This window comes from Chelonia mydas, chromosome 1, assembly GCF_015237465.2.
Source record: "Chelonia mydas isolate rCheMyd1 chromosome 1, rCheMyd1.pri.v2, whole genome shotgun sequence".
NCBI lineage: Eukaryota > Metazoa > Chordata > Testudines > Cheloniidae > Chelonia > Chelonia mydas.
In genome coordinates this window covers 217,401,336-217,423,681 of record NC_057849.1, presented here as the reverse complement: position 1 = coordinate 217,423,681, position 22,346 = coordinate 217,401,336, and the positions used below count along the sequence as shown (strand labels likewise).

Here is a 22,346-nt window from a genome sequence, read left to right as displayed (position 1 = left end):
ATAGTTCCTCTTCTCTGGTTCCAGCAAGGCTGCAACAGAGACTTAACAAACTTGACACACTTCACAAAATGCTGCCTTGCACAGGCTGGGAGGCACAGAGGAGTGGCAATGAACTGAGGTGTGCTGTAAAAGGTTAAAAACCACCCAGAATAAAAGTTAAACTCCATGGCTAAAATAATAGATAAAAAAAAAAAAAAAGCAAGGGCACGAATGATCCTCATAGCAAATCAAGCATGATGTAAATCACATTTATTGCCAAGTGCAATTTTTTTTAAATGCAATATAAAGGACAGCAGTAAGAATAACTGAAGCAGGAAAAATGCAGTGTTGAAGGCTGAAAGTCACAGAGCAAGTGCGGGACAAATCCGCCCCTCTGCTTCCCCACCCCCATTATATTTCCTAGAAAGCTATATCAGTGTGACCATGCAGTGCTAACACCGTTCTGGCTGTTAGTCAGAAATACATAGACATATTCGAGGAAGTTGCATTGTGGCCACTGCTAGATCTCCCCAAACACCAGCGTGAAAATACTGCAAAATATACAAGCATCAGCAAGCACACAGCCTTGGAATCTTCTTTTGTACGGTCTCTGTTTTGCCTTTAGTCTTTAGTTGGCAAGCAAAGTTTTCCTCCTGGTTGCAGGTCAGCAGGCTTGGGGGCGGGGGGGGGGGAGACGGAGGGAGAAAGGGTGTGTGGGGAAAGGGGTATCCGAAACCTTCTGTTTAACCTGGAAGAAGCAGGAGGATCTCCAGTGAGCAAGGAAATGTCATGGTTAACACGCACAAAACTAGGCTGATATTTAGTGAGCCACTCGGTTCCGTTCTTGCAATAAGCAATTAAAAAAGAAAAGAAAAAAAAACTTATATGGATCCAGCTTGCCCGGTGCAGCAGAAAGTCTGGAGCGATTTTGTTTGGTCGCTGTAACGAAGAAAAAGAGAAGCTGTCATTTTGTGTGTGTGTGTGTGTGTGTGCCCTATACAAGGGCCTCCTGGTTCCTTGTTAGCTTATAGAGGGGGAAAAAAACGCGTTTGATGTTACATCTGACCAGCTGCTGTTCTCCATAATAACAAGAGAGAATACTGCCTGCCCTAGTGAGTTGCGTCACTTTTGCTTCAACTTTAGGCTAGAAATCAAGAGAGCGAGAGAGAGGAGAGACAACTTTCAAGGAAGCAGGAGGGAGCTGGAAAGCCCTGCAGCCTGCCGCCCACCCACTTACCCCTCCTCCTTTGCCCCCTCCTTCCCCTCCTCCTCCCCCCCAAAAACTTTTCCATCAGAGAAAGAGGGAGATCTCTTTGGAAACATGGAGCTGCTGTGCTGCGAGGTGGATCCCATGCGGAGAGCTCTGCCCGACCCGAACTTGCTCTATGATGACCGCGTTTTGCACAATTTGTTAACCATAGAAGAGAGGTATCTGCCCCAATGTTCCTATTTCAAATGCGTCCAGAAGGACATCCAGCCCTTTATGAGGAGGATGGTGGCGACCTGGATGTTGGAGGTTTGTATTAAATTGAGAAGCAGAGCTTCCCCCCCCCCCCATCGGTCTGTCTCCCCTCTTTGCTCCCGGTTCGGGATTTTAGGGGGCTCCTTTGCACGAGGGTGGTGGCTGCAGAACTCATCCTTTTGCAGGCTCCTGAGTTTGTTTTGTCCCTTCTTTTCTTGCAGTGTTTTCCCCCAGATCATGGTTTTTGCTAATTCATTCAGTGCTTTTCTGAGGGGGGGAGGGGGAGAGGCAGACGGGGATGTGAAATGGTTGTGTCTCGGTCGTTTGAGTGCGAACCTGTGAAGAAAACTGCCCTTCCGGGGCTGCTGCTTTGCAAAGAGGGGTGCAAAATGGGGGAGAAGGAAAGTTGCAAAAGTCGTTTGCAAAACAAGGAAAAGAAAACTCTCCTCTTCCCCCAGGCTACTGGATCTGCTCGAGTGAGGCTTTTATGGCGAGGGGAGCTGGCCCAGATGCCGTGCAAAAAACAAGGGGTGACCGATCCCCCCCCCCGATTTTTGCCCAACAAGTATTTCTGTGCCCACGTATGCAGTGCTCAGGACGTGCCATTTTTTCGCCATGTTGCTTTGCATGCAACTCTGCTCAGAAGCGCCGAGCCGCCCCCACCCCAAAAAGAAGGGATCTGAAATACACCCCTTTCTCACCACGGCTGGCCCCCAGCTTGATGGGAGGCTGCTGGGGCGCCCGGTGAGCCGGGGAATCCCTCCCTCTCCCCAATATTTACTCTGCAAGGGCGGCTGTGGGCCCAGAGCCCTCCAGACTTTGCAGCCTTGCGCTGGCCCCCATCATTTCCCCTTAAGATCTAGCTTTGGGGGGACCCCTCCCCGCCCATCCCCCCCAGGCTGGGAAGCCCAGACCCTCCTCTTGGTTTTCATGTGAAATTTTCCCCTTTCCTCCCTGGGTTGGATTTTTGATCATTTTTTGAAACCATTTTCTCCTGCTGAGGATCTAGGCTCTCCCCACCCCACCTCCCCCCCTTGCCGAATCGCGGGCCCAGGGCTGGGGGAACACCCCGCTGGGGAATTTTTACAATTGTCGGGAATGATAGGGGGGTGCCTGGGGATGCCATCGCTCCAAAAACAGGGGCCCCCGGGGCGGTGTAGATATTTTTATTTATTTTTTGAAAATATGACGAAATCCAAAAAGGGCAAAAAAAAAAAAAAACACCCAAGAAAAAATTGGGTCGCAAAGTCTGAGGCGGCTGCTGCTGCTCGATGGGCTTTCGGCTCCCACACTGTGACTTAATTCATTTCTTACTGAATGAACCAAAGGAATGTGAAAGCCGATTGACAGCCTTCCCAGCCTCTCCAGAGATCGCCCCCTCCCCCCAATCTAGCAAAAAAAAAAAAAAAAGAAGAAGAAAAGAAAAATCATTTAGAACCATTAGTAAATTTCATGTGATCACTCATTTTCTTCTCTCTCCCTCTCTCTCTCTTGCTTTCCTCCCCACCCCCACTCCTTGATTGCAGGTCTGTGAAGAGCAGAAGTGTGAAGAAGAGGTTTTCCCCCTAGCCATGAATTATTTGGACAGATTTCTAGCTGTGGTGCCCACCAGAAAGTGCCATCTGCAGCTGCTGGGGGCAGTTTGCATGTTTTTGGCCTCCAAGCTGAAAGAGACAATCCCCCTCACTGCAGAGAAACTTTGCATATATACGGACAATTCCATCAAACCCCAAGAGCTGCTGGTAAGCAGCCCCACTCTACCTCCAGTGTGCCCCCCTCCCCCTCCACCATCAGCGCTTGTCCTGTCAACCTCCCCCCTCCTTCCAGAGCCCGGCAAATGATACATGTCTGAGCCCCTTTATAATTTTTTAAACAAAATTTGAAAAGTTGAAGGTGTTAAAGATTTTCCTGCCCTGATAGAAAATGATCAAGTTAAGTTTCCTGTATGAAAATAGCATGATTGTTTGAGGGGGAGATCTTCCCATTCCTTTTGAATGTCCTGTGTATAATTGCCTAATATTTAATAGTCTTGTCCTTTTCCTGTTTATTTAACACAATGTTAGCAAATGCCCTCAAAGGGAATCTGAAGGCTTTGGTTACTCTTTGTGTTTTTTAAGAGATTTATACATAGTTAGCAGAAGATCTCTTTTTGATAGCATGCACATACATATATGTACATGTGTTTAAATGGGCAAGAAACTTTCTGAGCTGGGTTCTTTGTAAAGGTGCTTTCTTTCTGGTGCTCTGGTGCTGCACTGCCATCCAGTGTCAGACATGCACAACTGGAAATGACCTCATCTTTGAACCATTGCCAGAATCTCTTCTGTTTGTAGTTTCTTTTCTGCTTTCAGTTTTAAAGGAGCTGTCTGCAATCTGAGGGACTTTTTAAAAACCCATGTTATGTCACTTTGCTTTATTCAGGTTAGGTACCAAATAAAATAAATATGCATGGAGGATTTTTATCACCCCTTGGAAAATTTGCTTTCAAACTTTTTTCACTATTGATGCAGTAAGCCTTGTTTCTAAATTTCTTTCGTTTATGGTTGAATCCTGCTCCTGTTGAAGTCAACGGGAGTATTGCTATTGATTCTAGTGAGAGTAGGATGGAGTGCTTCATACTGTGAAATTAACAAATTGCCTGTACAAGTGATAAATTTATAACTTAGAAAATCATGGGTAGCATTTGTGCCTTTTTTGTACATGTAGTTCCCAGTGTTAACTCAATAAGGGTGAAATTTATCGAAATTCAGCTCTGTTAAGCGTAATTGTAAAGAGGGGCCTCCTCCGCAGTGAGGAGCTCAGGCTCAGATCTTAAGATGAGAGAGCTGAATAAAGTTACTTTTTTTTTTAAATGCTTTCTGATTAAATAATATTTGCAAAGTGCTTTTAAGATATAAAGTACTGTGTAAGTGCTAAGTATTATTAGTTTATAAGAGTGCATATTTCAGTCAAATAGTTCTATTCTCACAGATCCTAATTTGTAGGATCTGGCCCTGAATTTACACAAGTACTTCTTATGTGAAACACCCATTGAAGCCAGTGGAGTTCCACCTGTGGAAAAGTTGCAAAATCAATCTAGAAGGAAGGGCCTTGCCCCAAAAATGCTGCTGTGCTTAATGCACTGTTAGTAGTTCCCCCAGTAGTTCTACCTATAGCAATAAATACTGTGGCCTCAATTCAGGAAAGCGCTTAAGCACATGCTTAACTTTGTTGATTTCAGAGGGAGTTAAGCATGTGCTTAAAGGTAAACACATGCTTAAGTACTGTGCTGAATAAAGATGCTCTCCTGACTTGGGGCTTGTGTCTGGTAATAAGTGTTAGAAAGATCAGTCCTTCATGAATTTAATTGTCATTTTATTAAAATATTTTATGATTTTCCTTGAGAAATTATGTAGGACTGGTTTCAGGTTATCCTTATGGAAACGTTTTAGTAGAAGATTTCCAGGTTTTGAAGGGTTCTATATTATCTGAATAGCAATGTTTCTGGTGCAGCTGTTATCTATTAAAGTAGGGTTCTTCTCTGAAAAGTGACTTTAAAAATGCCATTGTGGGGTTCCATGTTTATTGTCTCTCACAGATGCCAGTTCAGATCGACTAAGTTCACAAGTAAAAAAGATGTTTTTTCCAATCGCCAGCCCTACAAACTCAACCTGGGCTCTGCAAGTGCTGCTGGCTTTCTGCAGGCTCATGCATCCTGGAGATTAAAGAGTCTATAAATGGAATGTCGTTAATAATTCTGATGATGCATGAAGTGGAGTGGAATCCAGCTCCCTCTCTCTGATCTATGAGGCCTCTGTAGGACTAATAGCAGTAAAATGTATGAAAAAATTATTTTAGAGACTAGAGGAAGGAAACATGGCTCTGAAGGCACCCAAGGAGCAGATCTGTTGCCTGAGAAGGTGCCATTTTTATATATAACTGCTTTTTGAAGTATAACCACACTTTAATGGCCTGAACCATCATTCCTTGTGCACCTAAAAACTTCTTGTGACTTCTCTGGGAGTTTTGTGTGTGCAAAGAATGCAGGACTGGGTCCTATGTGGTACATTGTCAGATGTCGTACAGTCTTCTTGGATGTGTCGTATGCATTTCCCTTCTGCAAAACTTGCTGTGGCATAGGTGAAATACCGTGTGAAGCAAAGGACATTTCTAAAACAAATGTGGAGAAAATGCCGTGGTGCTAACTTTTCCAGTGGAAAAAGAAAATGTATGTGTTGCTTATTTGTGTGCATAGTTATCCTCTGGGCTTTAAATGGCAATAAATTAAGCACTATAGCCATTTAAAATAAGTTACTAGGGAAGGACCACAGTGACCTTGGCAATATCTAATTGCAGGATAAAGTTTCTGGGTGGGCATTCAAAACTGGATACAAAAAAAGTAAAATCTTGGCAGGAGCTGCCAGGCCTCATTATTTTCAGTGTAGCTTGACATTTCCAGTGTTTAAAAAAAAATGAAGGAAAACAAAGTCAACAACTTCAAAGCTTCAGAGGCATATTGAAAAAAGGTTTAAGCAAAACCAATTTAGCAGTGATATAATTACAGTCAGTAAAATGAGTAAGCTTTTTGTTCTTTTTCGTCAGGCTTGCCTATGGTTTTTCTTTTGTTTTCTTCCTTCAGGAGTGGGAGCTGGTGGTGCTGGGAAAGTTGAAGTGGAATCTTGCAGCAGTGACTCCACATGATTTCATTGAACACATTCTAAGAAAACTGCCTCTACCTAAAGACAAGTTGCTTTTGATCCGGAAGCATGCACAAACATTTATTGCCCTTTGTGCCACAGGTAAGACAAAGTGTTTTGGGTCACTGCTTCCTGCTTTTAGTGGTCTGAGAAAGATAGATTACAGCCAATGGTGATACAAAGGGCCCTGTCCTACATCCCTAGCTCACATGGGAAGGCCCATTGAAGACGATGGGACTATTCACATAAGGGCTGCAGGATCAGGCCTTGAGATCGTATGTTTGCTAATGCAGAATTCTTGCACTGGAGAACAGCAATAATGAGTTAAATCACTGTGGCCTGATTGTGGCCAGCTCTCATTGAAGTCAATGGAAATACTGCCATTGACCTCAGTAGATGCTGGATCAGAACCTTTGATTTTTCTGCTTTATCTGTTCATTTTTTAATTGGTCATAGGTGGTTTCTGAAGACAGATATGGTACATCCAATAATATCAGAAGCTGCGATGGAATGTTAACAGGTTCTTTATGAAGTCTCTTGTTCTCTGAATGTTTTCATGTATTATTATAGGGACTTCATTCTTTAGTATTGTACGGAAAAAGATGAATTGGGGAGAGCATTTTTTGTTTTAAATTGCCAAATATATATGTTATAATGACAATTGCCAAGGTGAAATATTATATGTAAACAAATGTCTTATTTGTGATACCACTATATTATGGAAGGAGAAGGAATGGAAACAACATCACAATTTGTTTTGTGTCTGTGACACTTTTTAAAAAAAAAACCAACACTTTTTTTTTACTTCACTCCAAAGTTAACCAAGAAACTAGGCAGTCATTTTCACTATGTGTTTATGGACAGTCGTATTTTCTGCTTCTCCTGTGTTTAGGTTTAACATACACCATGGAAATGTTTAAATAATTAAATTTAATTTCGTCTTTACATTTATTTATTTAAATCTTCAACGTATTTCTAGTCATTTTAATGTATGTAAAAATCCTTCTTTCAAAAATAAAACCTAGACATTGAGCCTTAAACTACTTAACAGCGTCCCTATTAAATTCTGCATCATGCTGTTGTTGATTCAGATTCAGTTGCTTACAATAGGTCTAGTCATTAGTTCTCTGAGGAGGAGGCAGAATTACATACAGTTCAGTGACAATAAGTCATGTTGCAGACGGAATGTATGGGGCTTTTTGGAACAGGGATTATTTCTACCTATGAACTTGTGCAGCATGTAGCAGAGTGGAGTCTAGACTGGGCAGTTGAGGTGCTACCATAATATAAATAATTACTATTATTTAATGACATTTGAGAGTTGATAACCGTCCTTTGCACAGTAGGCTAGTTCTGCTACTTGTATAGATTTTAATCTTTAAATACTAATTTTATGGACTATATTAATGTATATGCTTTAAATTTGATTAACTTTTTAACCATTGAGATTAACACACACACACATGTGCGCGCACACAATATGTGACAGACCCATGGCTGACATTGTCAAATGTAGACTTCAACTTTCTTTATGCTGTGTTTACATTGTGGGGACTATAGCAGCCTTGCTATATAGTATTTATGTCGGTATATCCCCCTAGTGTGGATGCAGCCTACACTGGCAGAAGGGTTTTTCCATTGCTGTTGGAACGCCACCTCCCCAAGCGACAGTAGCTAGGTTGATGGAAGCATTCTTCCATCGATATAGGTACATCTAAACTGGGGGTCCGGTCAACATTTTTTACACCCCTGAGCGCTGTAGCTGTGTCAGCTTCAATTTTGAGTGTTCACGAGACGTAAGTGTCAACTCATAACTACCCATCCTTTTTGTTTTTTAAACACCTTTCTGACCTTCTTCTACTGCCATCAGACCCTTTATTCGGGCAAGACTCCATTGACTTCAATGGGAGTAATGCTTAAGGACTGCAGGAGCACTCTTGGTCATTTATCAGCCAGTTTTGGCCTGATGAACTCTTTCCTTCAGGATTTATCTGTTGTTCTGTATATACTGGCTTCACCTCTTCTAGTGTCAGCATTAGGGGGTTAATCCTAACATCCCTGACTTCTTTTCTCTCCTGGAAGCTCTTGGTGTTTCACAGGCTCTCCTGCCCACACATCCAGTAGTTACAACACCCTCGCTGTAGCTTTGGTTCTGCCGTCAGTGATCAATCCTTCGGCACTTTGGGTTTTGTTCTTCTCAAACCAGCCTGTTCCTGCCTTTGCTTTGGTGCACTCATCCACTAAAGCAGTGGTTCTCCAGCTTTTTCATTCATCAGGGCACTTTGTGACAGAGAGATGACCAGACTTCAGTCTCCAGTTCCCTACTTCTCAAAATTATTCATACTGCAGATCCTTGGAGGGCCATCAACTGTAGTTTGTGAACCAGTGTCCTAAAGCCTGGGTACCTCTCCATTCTCTCTCAACGACTTCTCTGTCTGTTGACTCCATTCCCTCCCAAGCAACTATCAATATATATAACTCTATTCTTTACTCAGCCAATGACCAGTTTGCACCTTCCTCCATCTTGTATCTCCTCCTACCCTACCTGTGTTCTTTTGTGCATGGATCCTGTTCATGAATTCAATTCCCTTGGCTTGATCAGAGCTCCTTGTCCATCAGGAGATATGGAAAGCCCAGTGTATTGTATATAATCTCTTCAGAGTCCGTGGATTATCACTGTGCACACTGATGGGACTGGCTGTGGACAATGGACTACCTTCTTTTCCTCCCATCCCGTTTGCCACAATTTGTTGTGAGGAAATGATTACATTCGCTTTTCAGGAATCAAAAAAGTGTACATAACCTCACTACGGTTTCAAGATTGGGGGCCTCATTCCCCCTTGATTTACTAGCAATCTGGTATTGCTGTATTATTTGTTTTACAATAAATGCCACATTTTTGTTATATTTCCCCTTCTCAACTTCTCTCCTCAAAAGCGTTATTGTTCTTGTATATGAAGAAAAGTCCCTTCTTGTTGGACTTTCTTCCAACTCTAGTCCTTGTCACCTTTTCTTGCTCTTTACTTCATAGCTATCATCAACCACTCCATCGTCACTTGATTTCTTTTCCCTTTCTCACATAAAACATCTTACTCAGTTCAGGTAAAACCTACTCTTTTATATCGCCATTTACCCTTTCTGAGCATGGTGGCCTCCTCCAACCTATGACCATCTCTCACAGTACAACTTCCCTAGCCACTTTTTGCCTGGCTTTTGACCTTTTCCCACTACCAAGATTGACCCTCTGTGGGTGGTTAATGACCTTGCCGTTGACCGTGGATCATAGATCCGTCTCTTTTCACTTCCTGTTTGACCCCAGTGCAGCTTTCTTTACTATCAATCACTTTCTCCTCTTGAGTGTCTCATGTAAGAAACTGGTGTCTCCTGCACTTTCTTCCTCTAATTTGAATCCTAGCTCTTTAACTACTCCTTTTTCATTTCTGGTGGAACCTTTATATCAGAGGTTTTCAAGTTTTCTCCAGCCGTGACCAGCTGTGATCTCTTGTCCTGTTCGCAGTCCCATAATCCTTTGTGTCAGCAAAGGGATTGGCATCACAGCAAGCAACCATTGCTAGTTTTGGATGGGAGTGCTGGGTGGACAGTGGTGGAGTGTTGGATTGTGATGGGTGATTAGGGTTGCTTTCATAGGAGAATCACTTAGACATGATGGTGAGGGATGCAACCCCATGCTCAGGGTGTCCCTAAGCCTCTGACTGCCAGATACTGGAGTTGGATGACAGGGGACAGATCACTTGCTAATTGCCCTGTTCTGTGCATTCTCCTAAAGCATCTGGCATTGGCCACTGTCAGAAGACAGGATACTGGGCTAGATGGACAGTTGATCTGACCCAGTATAGCCGTTCTTATGGAGAGGAACTCTGCCCTCTTTTGCTATCTAACTTTTTCCTCCTAGGGTTAGATAGTAACCTTAGATGACATACTATAGATGACACCCTTTTCTATATTTCCCCTTAACTCAATCCTTCATCTCCGTGTCTCCCATCTATTTGTTTGTCTTGACCCTGGGGCCAGTTTCTGAAACCAGTTGCATGACGTAAATCCAGAGTGTCTCCATGAAGTCTGTGGAGTTATTCCAGATTTACATGAGTGCAACAGACATAAGAACACATCCCTCTCTTTGCTGCTGGCTGCCCTATAACATAGTGCTACTGAATTATTTGAAAAACCGGAGCTCATCTTGAGCATAAAAAGCTCTCTTTGTTCCTCCTCTCTGACTCAGGTCACACCCTCTGTAACCTAGACCTTAGCCTGAAAATTGAGGTCAGAAATCTCAGGGTCATCCTTGACCCCAAACTTTCGTTTCCCTTCCAAGGCTTTCTTGTCTTTAAATCTGCCTATCACCACCTCCTGAACGCAGAGTTCACCCTTACCCTGACACTCTGCCTCCGCTTAAATCCTTTTCCATCCCTTAATCACTTCCTGTCGTATCTATACTTCCCTTCTTCAGTGGTCCTATACATTTTGATAGGTGCCAGATTGCTGTGTCCAGATACTCCCTCCACAGAGTGGAACTAGATCATCGCTTATTCTTTCACCTTTGCAGGCTCCCTAGTTCAGTTTGGAGTTGTTCTTTTACTTGCGTTACCCTGTCTGCTTGGAGCTACCACACTCCAAGCCATGGAATGGCTCCTTGCGGAGCCAAAAGATGCATGAGTTTTAGAGCTGTGTGCTGGACATCCCAAACTGTGGCTGGAAAGAAGAACAGTCAGCATTTCGTTGACTTGAAATCTCCATTTGTTCCCCCCTCTTTCAGGTCTGTCAGAGTCCAGATTGCTGGCTCCCACCTTATGTTATGTTCGCCTATGAGAGGCAGGAAGTGCCAGTATTTTAAGGTAGTGCTACCCCATTTACTCCAAGGCCTCCAGGTAAACAGATATTTGGATGAAAGTGGAGGCAGCCAGACCAGGCTTTGGACATGCTGAGCTCCGAGTCACGAGCCCCAGATCACAGTGAAGAGAACTTGGCTTGGTTGTTCTATTGTGAGAGAGGGCCATATCTGTGCCTCAGGACATGCCCTGGGCACCCCTGCTTTGTTCAGTCTTCACCCAGCCTTCCCTCTTTCTGCCTGTTTTGAGGGCCATTGTGCTGAACTCTGTAAGGTGCTGTCCCTCCAAAAGAGAATACATGGTGCTATGCAGTAACTCTCAACAGCAGCCTGGATTTTCTAAAATCAGTGGAAAAAACAATGATACAATAAACGCTTTGCTGCAGATATTAATCTTTTGAAAAAAGCATACAGGGTGAAGTGGCCATGGTTACATGATTATTTCTGGTATAATGGGGTCTGAAAGAGGCATAGCCATACAGCGCTGTTGGGACACAAAGAAGGATTTTTGATAATTCAGGCGAAGGTGGCATATAGCAATATATCAGGCTTCACAGCAAAACAAACAAAGGCTCAGTCCTGCTGCTGTTAATGTTTTGCCATTAGCTTCATTGGGGCACAGGATCAGGCTCCAAATATGGTATAACTACATCTGAAGAATCAGATAAGACGCAGCAGATAGAATATCACCACATATGGAATCCTTTCCCACTCCCCCCAACTCTAGCCAGCACTAACAGGGTTGCAATTGATTAAGAGTATACAATAATGCTTTCATATCTTGGTCAATACAGTTAATACAGAGGCATAGTGTGGCATTTAGGGGCAAACCCGCTCCCTGCAGCTCCGAACCTGAGTTGCTGGACTTGTTACTGGGAAGATGCCTGGGGGGAAGTGCAGGACTGGATCCTTCTGCTGCTAACCCTTTGTATCAGACCCTCCCTGGCGTAAACTGGCATAATTCTATTGATTTCAGTGGGGCTGCTCTGACTTTCACCAATTATGGCTCTGGTCGCTAGATTTTTCATTTGTACAGGTTCTAACAGAAGGTGGGTCTCGATCCTTGATCGGGGTTCCTTACTGCTACCAAAACACAATAAATAATATGAATAATAATAATTAATAAGCAGAATAACCATCCACAAAACAGAGCTCATGATCTGCTAAGCAGCATGTTCTGTTAAGCTGCCATATTATACATCGTTACTTGGATCATGTTAAACATACTTTTCCCCATTTATCTCCTATGAAAGGCAGTGGTACTGACTCCAAATATTAGTGTTCAGGGTGCTTGAATATTCTGTGAGACTTTCCTTGGGGATTTCTGATCAAAGCCAATATACGGTCATATCTAATTTGTCTTATTTATGTGATCAGTGACTGAAGTCACTGGGACTCTTCAAGGCAAATAGAATTTGGTCTCCGTCCATCCTGTCTACACAAAGGAATGAAGCACTTAAATCGGTGTCATGTTTGCTTAATAGCCTTTTGTTTGGTTGTACGTGGTTCTAGTACGTAATTGCTAAAATATGCTAAAAAATGGGCTGTTTTTGCCTTTTAAAAACAAAGTAGTTAACATGGAAAATATAAATGCTATGTCTACTAAAAATACAAGAGCAAGAAACTTACTGACGAACACAGTAGAATTCACAACATGTATGCATAATAAAGAAAACAATACACATACTGTCCAACTGAAGTTGGATCAGAACCTGGAACAATTAAACATAACGTTTAGACTCCTCCTCTCGTTTCCTCCAAACTTATTTTTTCAAGTATTGGGCCACGTATGTCTCTGGGGTTACAGCATTGGCTGGGTGGAGTTTCATGATGGATTCATTTAGCCCGTTTATGTTTTGGAGAGTAAATATAATTTTCAAATTGGATAGATTGCTGACCTGATTCTGTAGTCCTGTTGTAGGCAGGGTGGATTTGATTTAAATCATGATTTAAATCGCTAGTCAGGAAGACTCGATTTAATCATGGATTTCTACATAAAAGTGCATTCTTGTTGGTTGTTATAACCTTAATACATATTCTTCACAGGTAGAGGAACTTCATTAAAATATTCCCAAACTGGGTCTCTTTTATGGCCTGCAGCCATTATAGGTTTTCCCTTCTAGTGAGAGAAATGTATGGTGGATCTCAAATCAATGAAGGCTACACTCAGAAAGACCTCAAGACTTCTGGAATATGCTGCTCAAACAGTTTCACTTTTGTTTCTACCGCCTGTCCCTCCCTTCTGAAATTTAACTCCAGACGTCTTCTCCTTGTCCAGATCTATTCCGCCCCCAATAATCTTCTATTCACTGAACTTTTTTATACTTTGCACTTTTAGAGAGCGGTAAGGGATTGACTCTGTGTACACAAATTTTCAGAGGGACAATAGGGTTGAGGTCTGTTATTTCCCAACTCTCTATATTATTTATTTTAAAACATTTTTGTTGTTAACAAGCATGTTATCTCTGGAGACAGAAATCCACAGTTTGAGAACTGCAAAACTAAGCATCTCTGATGCTGAGTCCCATTGGGTAGATAGAAAGATTAACCTAAATAATCTATACAGAAGCTCCTGGAACCCCATAAGATTGGGTGCCTAAATATAATTAACTATTGGAACTCATTTACAAAACTTGTCTTAAACATTACATGAATATATTATCTCATACTATAGAATTATAATTTATGATCCCTATTCCATGATGAGATATCTTTAGATAGGTTTTTTCCTCAAAAAGTATTTTCTCAAAAAAATCCAATTTAAATTAAAAAAATCTGATTTAAATTTAAAAATCATTGATTTTTATCCACCCTGGTTGTAGGTAAAACTTCCAGTGACTTCAGTTGGAATTCTACCTACATCAAGACAGGAACTGCAGACTCTTCATTTGTAACACTGAGAAAAAATTCTTTACTATATCCTAGAAATGAAATCTACCTTATTATAAAGCTGAAACCAGGACACTCACAAAAGGTAATTGTAAGTAGGTAGGCTTCCCACGTTGCTCCTGACACAGTGTGCACGTACACACCAGATATTGTCCAGACTTGCAGGATCTCTCTGTTTCAGCCCTTAGTTCCCTGTTGATTCAGAGAGACTTTCAACCTTTCATTTTCCTAGGTTGGTAATGAGGTCCAGGGGGCCTGGATGCCAGCTGAGTCAGCAGAATAGCTCTGCATCCTGGATTCTACAAGGTGCTGTCCTCTGACAGTTGCCACAAAAGTCAATAGTATCTTGCAGGATCAGACCCATAGTTTTTAAAGAGCTTGTGGAATAAGCTCCTATATACACTGATGATAGGTAGAATATGACTCCATGTGGATTTTGCCCTGGGTGGGAATAGAAAGTGAAACCATTTGTGGTTTCTCGTAATCTGCTTCTTTTCTTTATACTTTTTTGCTATTCAGACATATTGTAGCACTTCAAAATAATGCCCTTGCCATCATTAACCCTCTTTTATACTTTGCTTTGCAATCACATAAATCATTATGAAGATTTAGGGACAAATTCTTCCCTTGGATGCATGTGCTAGATTCCCACTACTTCCATGAGAGCCACACCTACATCTGACAGAAGAATTTGGCTCATAGCATTGACGTGGGTATCACACAGGGTGTGCTTTCATAGGATTCCCACGATATGGCTATCGTCATCATCTCGACCAAGCAATTAAAACACTCCTCTATATTCTTCAGGCCAAATGTTGAAGTCCTTACTCCTTTTATTTTACTTTTTTCCCCCCAAGGCAGTTCTATTGACCCCAATGGGCGTTTTGCCTGGGTAAAAACTGAGTAAAGGTTGTCAGGATTTGGCTCAGTGTCAATTGTAGGGGGAGGAGGGAGGGTGTAGTTGAAAATAACATTGTACAAAAAGCTTGTTTTAAATCTCTTGCTGGAATGTGAGGGGCTTGGAGGGGGTCCTGCGTCCCTGCAGATATGGTGCTTAATATTTATGTTTTGGTTGCACCTTGACAAACATTTCACGTAGTTATTGCTTTGCTTGAATATGGAAATATGTTAATTACAGCCTTTATTCTGCTGTCTGCTCCTTTCCTCAGCCTTTTCTATTCAACCCTCTAGGTGGCCCAGCACAATGTGGCTTCTTTTCTTTGAATGAGCTCTTTCCACGCTAATAGGGTCCCGGGTGATGTGGAGAACCATGTGCACAAAATTGGTGCACCGCCCCCCATTCCTTTGTGGGCATGTCAGGTTAAATTCATATCAGCAGGAAGGTCACTGCCATGATTTTCAATAGCGCGAGATGAGGTGATGACTTCAGACAATGGCGCCACACTCTCCAGTTGGAGACACTTGCCTTACCAGTTGCAGTAGTTAATTAATATGCTAAAAATAGAAGCCAGTGATACAAATCGCTGCCTGTTGTACAACAAAGACTGGGCATGTGTAGCTTTGATAGCCAAGTTTATGGTGCTTGTTATGGAGGGAAGTTAGTGTAGAGCTAGAAGCAATGTAAGACTTTCTGGATGCTGAGCTTTAGTCACTCTGGGCCTCTGGCCATTCGCGAGCTGTCTCATTTGCATTATGAATGACATTAAGGGAACTAACAAGGTTGTTGGGCATAGAAATGTTCTCATGTGACCGACCACACGTGGAAGCAGACCTACAGCAGTGCTAGTTGGCAGGGGCACTGTGGCTCTTTATTCGGCTTCCTAGGAGGAGAGTTTCTGGGAGTACATAACTCATAGATATAAAATAAACGATGAGAAAAACTACATTCAAATAACGTGACGGGCCCGATGTAAACCCCTAGGAGGCAAGGAAATTCAGAGTGAAGACTGGGATTCCACCCTTCACTTAGCCCATTGTGCCGAAACATAGGGCACAGTATGTATGATATCCCAAGGTTTGAGGGCTCCTGCAATACCTACTATTGGCACTGCAGGGAGGGTGAGAGAAGGACAGAGTTTCATTCTGAACTCTGAATCTCTGTGTCTCTGTGTACAAGTCAGATGTCTAATGGTATTTGACTTGATTTTCAGGGAGAGGATTTAATTTCTTTGATTATAGCACCGTGACTTCCTCAAAAAGGAGGAAGGCAGGGATACACTATATTACAGACATAAACCGCCTGTTATTTGTATATGTAGTAATGACATAATTTGGTAATTTAAAAGTTAGGGCCAGATTCTTATCCCAAGTTACACCAATGTAAATCTAGGCTAACCCCACTGACTTCAGTGGAGTTACACTGGATTTGCACTGATCTGCTTAATATCAGAATTTGTCCCATGTTCTTTATCGTATTTTAATATCCTTGTGAAGAGCCTGATTGGGCCTGATTCTTCTCTCATTTACACTGGGATAAATCAGGAGCATCTCCAGTGTACTCAATGGACTAGATCATCAGCTGCTGTAAATCAGATCCATTGACTTCTGTGTTACACCAATGTAAATCCAGATTAAACCCACTTCAGTCAGTGGGCCTACATCAGCCGGCCCCAGGGAACTAGATCAGTGTAAAACCAGTACATATGAAAGGAGAATCAGGCCCATTGAGCCAAAGTCTGCCTTCACCTTTGTAAATCCATTGAAGTCAATGGATGTACTGTAGATTTACACCTGTGTAAATGAGAGCAGACTTTGGGCACTAATTCTATCATGTAAATATGGTTTTGCACACTTTTTAAATCTTATAAACATTTATGTGCTCCCTAGACTGGGAGTGGGGCCTGGACAGTCACTCATGCACATAAATCTTTACACATTTTTAAAAACACCGATTTTCCTGATTTTTTTGAGCCATTTCTGTTTTTAAATTGGATTTTGGGGCCCTGTAGCCCTTCTTTCACATACTACTTCTTAGAAGATACCATATCTGCCCATAGTACAGCACTGCTATAGCATCAGTGGGCAAGTCTTGTGTTTCTTCAGTTGTGCCATCCATTTTTAAGCAGAACTCCCTGTGGAAGACAATAAGGAGCTCTGCTTGAAGTTCAGTTGTATGTTACGGCCCTGAGGAAGGCGTTCAGGGTTTGATCCATTATGAATACGTGCATTTACAGTCCTTATAAGGAAGTAGCGTGCTAGACTCTGATCTCAGTTTCATTCGGATCATTCCATTTGCTTCAGTGGAGTCACTTCAGATATATGCTGGTACACCTAAGATCATTGTGTCTAGCTCTGAAGACTTGGAGGCAGGAATCCTGATGCTATTCCTGGTCTCCAGTTGACTTACTGCATAACTGTGGGTGAATCATTTTATTTCTCAGTGCCGCAGCTTTGCTATCTGTAAAATGGGATAAAACAATAGTTACTTGCCACACAGGAATTTTGTGAGACATAGTTCTCTACTGTTTGTAAAGTGTAAAGCGCACTGAGCTCCTAGAGGGAAAGTGCGGTGAGCTTTATAGAACATATTTTGTGTGAAATGGCTGGCCGGCCTTCAGATGACAACTTCCTCTGCTCCAATGATCCTCTGTGTTCCAGATAGAGCCCTATGAGGAATCCATGTCATACCACCTCTCTTCCTCCTTCCTGAGGCCCCGCTGTGTCACAGACACCATCTTTCTGGCTGAGTATTCTGACCAGATTCCCAGTCCCTTCTTACCCTGTCCTCTTTAATTGACCCAAGGGATTGCTAGTGAGCAAATGATGCATTCCTCCCTGAGAAGAGCATGGTGTCACCACAGCTACTCCAGTCACAGCCAACTCAGTGTGTGAGGGACTGACACAGGGAATCAAACCCAGAGGGCCGAATCCTCAGCTGGTGTAACTTCACTGCGTCAATGGGGCCACACCCATTTACACAAGCTGAAGGTTTGGCTCGGATCTCCACCATGGTAGTTTGCAGGGCCAGTCTCTATTTTTGTAAATAAACTGAATATATTGACAAGGATCTGTTTCACACTATGTACTAATTGGGTTTTGAGAGTACTCATTTTAAATAATAAAATAAAAGTTGATTGTAAACATGCAATACTTTTTCTCCTCCCACCCACTTGTTTAAACTCTCCTCCAATCCCTATGAATAAAAACCAGCAAAAAGATGATTTTTGTTAAGTTACTGTTGAACTAAAGTCTTGAAAACCAAGTTTCAGTTTGAGCAGCGGTTTGCAATCAAGATAAACTGGAAACAGGAGTTTGTAAAGGCAATTTGGATATACCATTCACTATATCAGTGCTGAAAAAGCCTTAGAAAGGTAACTTATAAAGGACAAAGCAAATTGGGATTGTGTTCTTTTGTTTCTTTCTGACATATAAAGAATTCTAGAAAAGATTTTAAAAATTTTTTTTCTTGCTTCTTTATTAAAAGTATCAGGAATGTCAGTCTGGTCTTCCTTGATTTTGCTAGATGGCTCATTAGAGGTCTGAAATATGCATTATGGGCTTTCTCACTCCTTAATTGTAAAGGTGTGGCAGACTGAAGGGCAGGGGGGTAAGAGATATGATGAATTTTAACAAAGACTTCTTTTCTCCAAATAGTTTACCACATATTTGAGTTAAATATGTGTTAGTAGGGCTGTCGATTAATCACAGTTAACTCACGCGATTAACTCAAAAAAATTAATCGTGATTAATCGCACTGTTAAATAATAGAATACCAATTGAAATGTATTAAATATTTTGGATGTTTTTCTACATTTTTAAATATATCGATTTCAGTTACAACACAGAATACAAAGTGATCAGTGCTCACTTTATATTATTTCTGATTACAAATATTTACACCATAAAAATGATAAACAAAAGAAATAGTATTTTTCAATTCACCTCATACAAGTACTGCAATGCAATCTCTTTATTGTGAAAGTGCATGTAGTTTTTTTGTTACATAACTGCACTTAAAAATAAAACAATGTAAAACTTTAGAGCCTACAAGTCCACTGAGTCCTACTTCTTCTTCAGCCAATTGCTAAGAGAAACAAGTTTGTTTACATTTATGGGAGATAATGCTGCCCACTTCTTAATTACAATGTCACCTGAAAGTGAGAACAAGCATTCGCATGGCAGTGTTGTAGCTGGTGTCGCAAGATATTTACGTGCCAGATGCAGTAAAGATTCATATGCCTCTTCATGCTTCAGTCATCATTCCAGAGGACATGCTTCCATACTGATGACGCTTGTTAAAAAAATAATGTGTTAATTAAATTTGTGACTGAACTCCTTGGGGGAGAACTGTATGTCTCCTGCTGTTTTACCCGCATTCTGCCATATATTTCATGTTATAGCAGTCTCGGATGATGACCCAGCACATGTTGTTCGTTTTAAGTACACTTTCACTGCAAATTTGACAAAACACAAAGAAGATACTAATGTGAAATTTCTAAAGGTAGCTACAGCACTCGACCCAAGGTTTAAGAATCTGAAGTGCCTTCCAAAATCTGAGCGGGATCAAGTGTGGAGCATGCTTTCAGAGGTCTTAAAAGAACAACACTCTGATGCGGAAACTACAGAAACCAAACCACCAAAAAGAAAATCAACCTTCTGCTGGTGGCATCTGGCTCAGATGATGAAAAAGAACATGCATTGGTCCCCACTGCTTTGGATTGTTATTGAGCAGAACCCGTCATCAGCATGGAAGCATGTCCTCTGGAATGGTGGTTGAAGCATGAAGGGACATACGAGTCTTTAGCGCATCTGGCACGTAAATATCTTGGGACGCCAGCTACAACAGTGCCATGCAAATGCCTGCCCTCACTTTCCAGTGACATTGTAAACAAGAAGCAGGCAGCATTATCTTCTGCAAATGTAAACAAACTTGTTTGTCTGAGGGACGGGCTGAACAAGAAATAGGACTGATTCGACTTGAAGGCTCTAAAGTTTTACTTTGTTTTATTTTTGAATGCAGTTGTTTTTTGTACATAATTTTACAAAATTAAGTTCAACTTTCATGATAAAGAGATTGCACGACAGTACTTGTGTTAGGTGAATTGAAAAATACTATTCCTTTTGTTTTTTACAGTGCAGATATTTGTAATAAAAAATAAATACAAAGTGAGCACTGTACACTTTGTATTTTGTGTTGTAATTGAAATCAATACATTTGAAAATGTAGAAAACATCCACAAATATTTAAATAAATTGTATTTTATTATTGTTTAGCGGCGCGATTAATCGCAATTAATATTTTTAATCGTTTGACAGCCCTATGTGTTAGTAAAAACAAGCACAAATAGTCATCACTAAAAACCTCTTCTGTCTCAACTGCTTAGATTTCAATTCCTTTTGATTTCATATTCCAACTAGTTCTCCAGTTATACATAGAAATCCAGGGTAGATGAGACCTGAATTGTTAATGTAAAAAACAAGCAGAAATCTCTCATTCCCTCTTTTTTAAAAAGGGGGGAAGGAAGAACCATCTAGACCTTCTTTTTCCATCATAAGTGGGTTTGGAAGATAGATTTTTGTTGGTAAATGTTGGCAAATGTCGATTTCACCCCCCGAAAAATATTTCCATTGATAATAATCAAAATTTACAAATAGGTATAGTAAGAAAAATGCTGCTTGTGAAGTTTGATGTAAGGATATTTATTTTGTATATTTGACCTGTGATGTTGACAATTTGTGTTTTAATGGTTATAAAGCTTGAACTTCTTGAATCTGAATGTCTGTTGTCATTAAATAATTGTCTGACCTCCTCACCCAAATAATTTCCTGCAACTGAAAATTTAAATAACTAGAAATTGGGAAAAAATGAATAAAACCCATAATCCAACTAGTTCTCCAGTTATGCATAGAAATCCAGGGTAGATGAGACCTGAATTGTTAATGTAAAAAACAAGCAGAAATCTCTCATTCCCTCTTTTTTAAAAAGGGGGGAAGGAAGAACAATCTAGGCCTTCTTTTTCCATCATAAGTGGGTTTGGAAGATAGATTTTTATTGGTAAATGTTGGCAAATGTCGATTTCACCCCCTGAAAAATATTTCCATTGATAATAATCAAAATTTACAAATATGTATAGTAAGAAAAATGCTGCTTGCGAACTTTGATTTAAGGATATTTATTTTGTATATTTGACCTGTGATGTTGACAGTTTGTGTTTTAATGGTTATAAAGCTTGAACTTTTTGAATCTGAATGTCTGATGTCATTAAATAATTGTCTGACCTCCTCACCCAAATAATTTCCTGCAACTGAAAATTTAAATAACTAGAAATTGGGAAAAAAATAAATAAAACCCATAATTATGCACAACTGAAAATTTAACTAGATACAAATAGAAGAGTTTAAAATACTGTTGAAATTATAAAAAAAATAAAAATTGAATTCTGCCAAGCCTAATCACAAGGAAGGAAAAAAGGGCACAAACACAATTTCTTTTTCTTTTGCAGGTCACCTTTAAGCCTCATCTATCTGCATCTAGCTTCTCTTGCTCAGTCAGAGCAGAAAGGACTTCAGTATTTCTGGCTGGTAGTCTCTGTGTCTTACAGCTTTGCTGGTCTGTGCTTGGAATAATTCTTGGGTCCGTTTCTGCAGATTTTAACTTCGCCATGTATCCACCATCAATGATAGCAACTGGAAGCGTGGGAGCAGCCATCTGTGGCCTTCAGCTTGATGATGGGGAAAGTTCACTCTCCGGTGACAGCCTAACGGAACTCCTGGCCAAGATCACAAACACAGATGTGGTAAGTGTCCTGAAAGCATTGTTGTTTCTTTGCTGAGAAAGCTGTGGAAAATATGATCAACATAATTTGCTTGATCCTGCTAGCCCATGGGAGTTCCAGGGGCAGAGGACTTGCAGAACTGATCTATGATAAGCTCTATTCTATGATAAGCTCATAGACATCGTTACAAAGCTTTGGAATCAGCCCAAAATTGTGAGGGTATATGTACACTGCAGTTAAAAACCCTCATCTGGCCCATGCCAGCTGACTTGAGCTAAGGGGCTGTTTAATTGTGATGTTAGGGGTTAGGGTCCCAGACCTTGGGCTGCAGACCAAGCCCGAACATCTACATTGCAATTAAATGGCCCCTTAGCCCGATCCCAAGTCATTTGGCATGGGCCAGCTGCAGGTGTCTAACTGCAATGTACACATACCCTAAGTCACACTCTACCTGGCTTTTCTGTGAAAGCACAAGGGGTGTGTTTGTTGGAGAGAGGAAGTGGGTGCAACAAGGGGGCATCTGGCAGTCCCTGCTAGTGTCTCTTGGAATGCTAGTTACCCCAGAGGGAGTAGGAAGAAGGCCTTGGACCTGACTCCCATCAACAGTGGCCAGCAAAGCAGGCCTGTCACAGAGGAGAGTGCACCCTACATCCTTATGAGGGGTGATGATGTGAGCAGACAGAAGGCATTGGGTTTCCCTGAGATCCCCCTGGGAATGAAGTTTTCCATCTCCGATACCAGGGACCAATGCAAGACTGGTCAAATGTGGGCCTGTGTTTGCAGTCCATGGATGGTGCATCTGTTATTTTGATCTTTCA

At 41.4% G+C, this 22,346-nt stretch overlaps 1 protein-coding gene across 5 annotated transcripts in view; it reads left to right on the top strand.

Annotated features, from left to right (window-relative positions):
• The first annotated feature begins 448 nt into the window (after positions 1–448).
• CCND2 (cyclin D2) overlaps positions 449–22,346 on the top strand; it is a 56,461-nt gene continuing 34,563 nt past the window's right edge. For 2 of the 5 annotated variants that reach the window (XM_037913516.2, XM_037913525.2), the window contains exons 1-4: positions 689–1,495; positions 2,968–3,183; positions 6,060–6,219; positions 21,401–21,549. In XM_037913516.2, coding sequence (XP_037769444.1) covers positions 1,301–1,495; positions 2,968–3,183; positions 6,060–6,219; positions 21,401–21,549 — 720 coding nt within the window. In that variant the 5' untranslated portion in view covers positions 689–1,300. Of the gene's footprint in view, positions 1,496–2,967; positions 3,184–6,059; positions 6,220–21,400; positions 21,550–22,346 lie in introns of all 5 variants that reach the window. The other 3 variants (XM_037913506.2, XM_037913498.2, XM_043528121.1) reach the window with 3 other exon arrangements.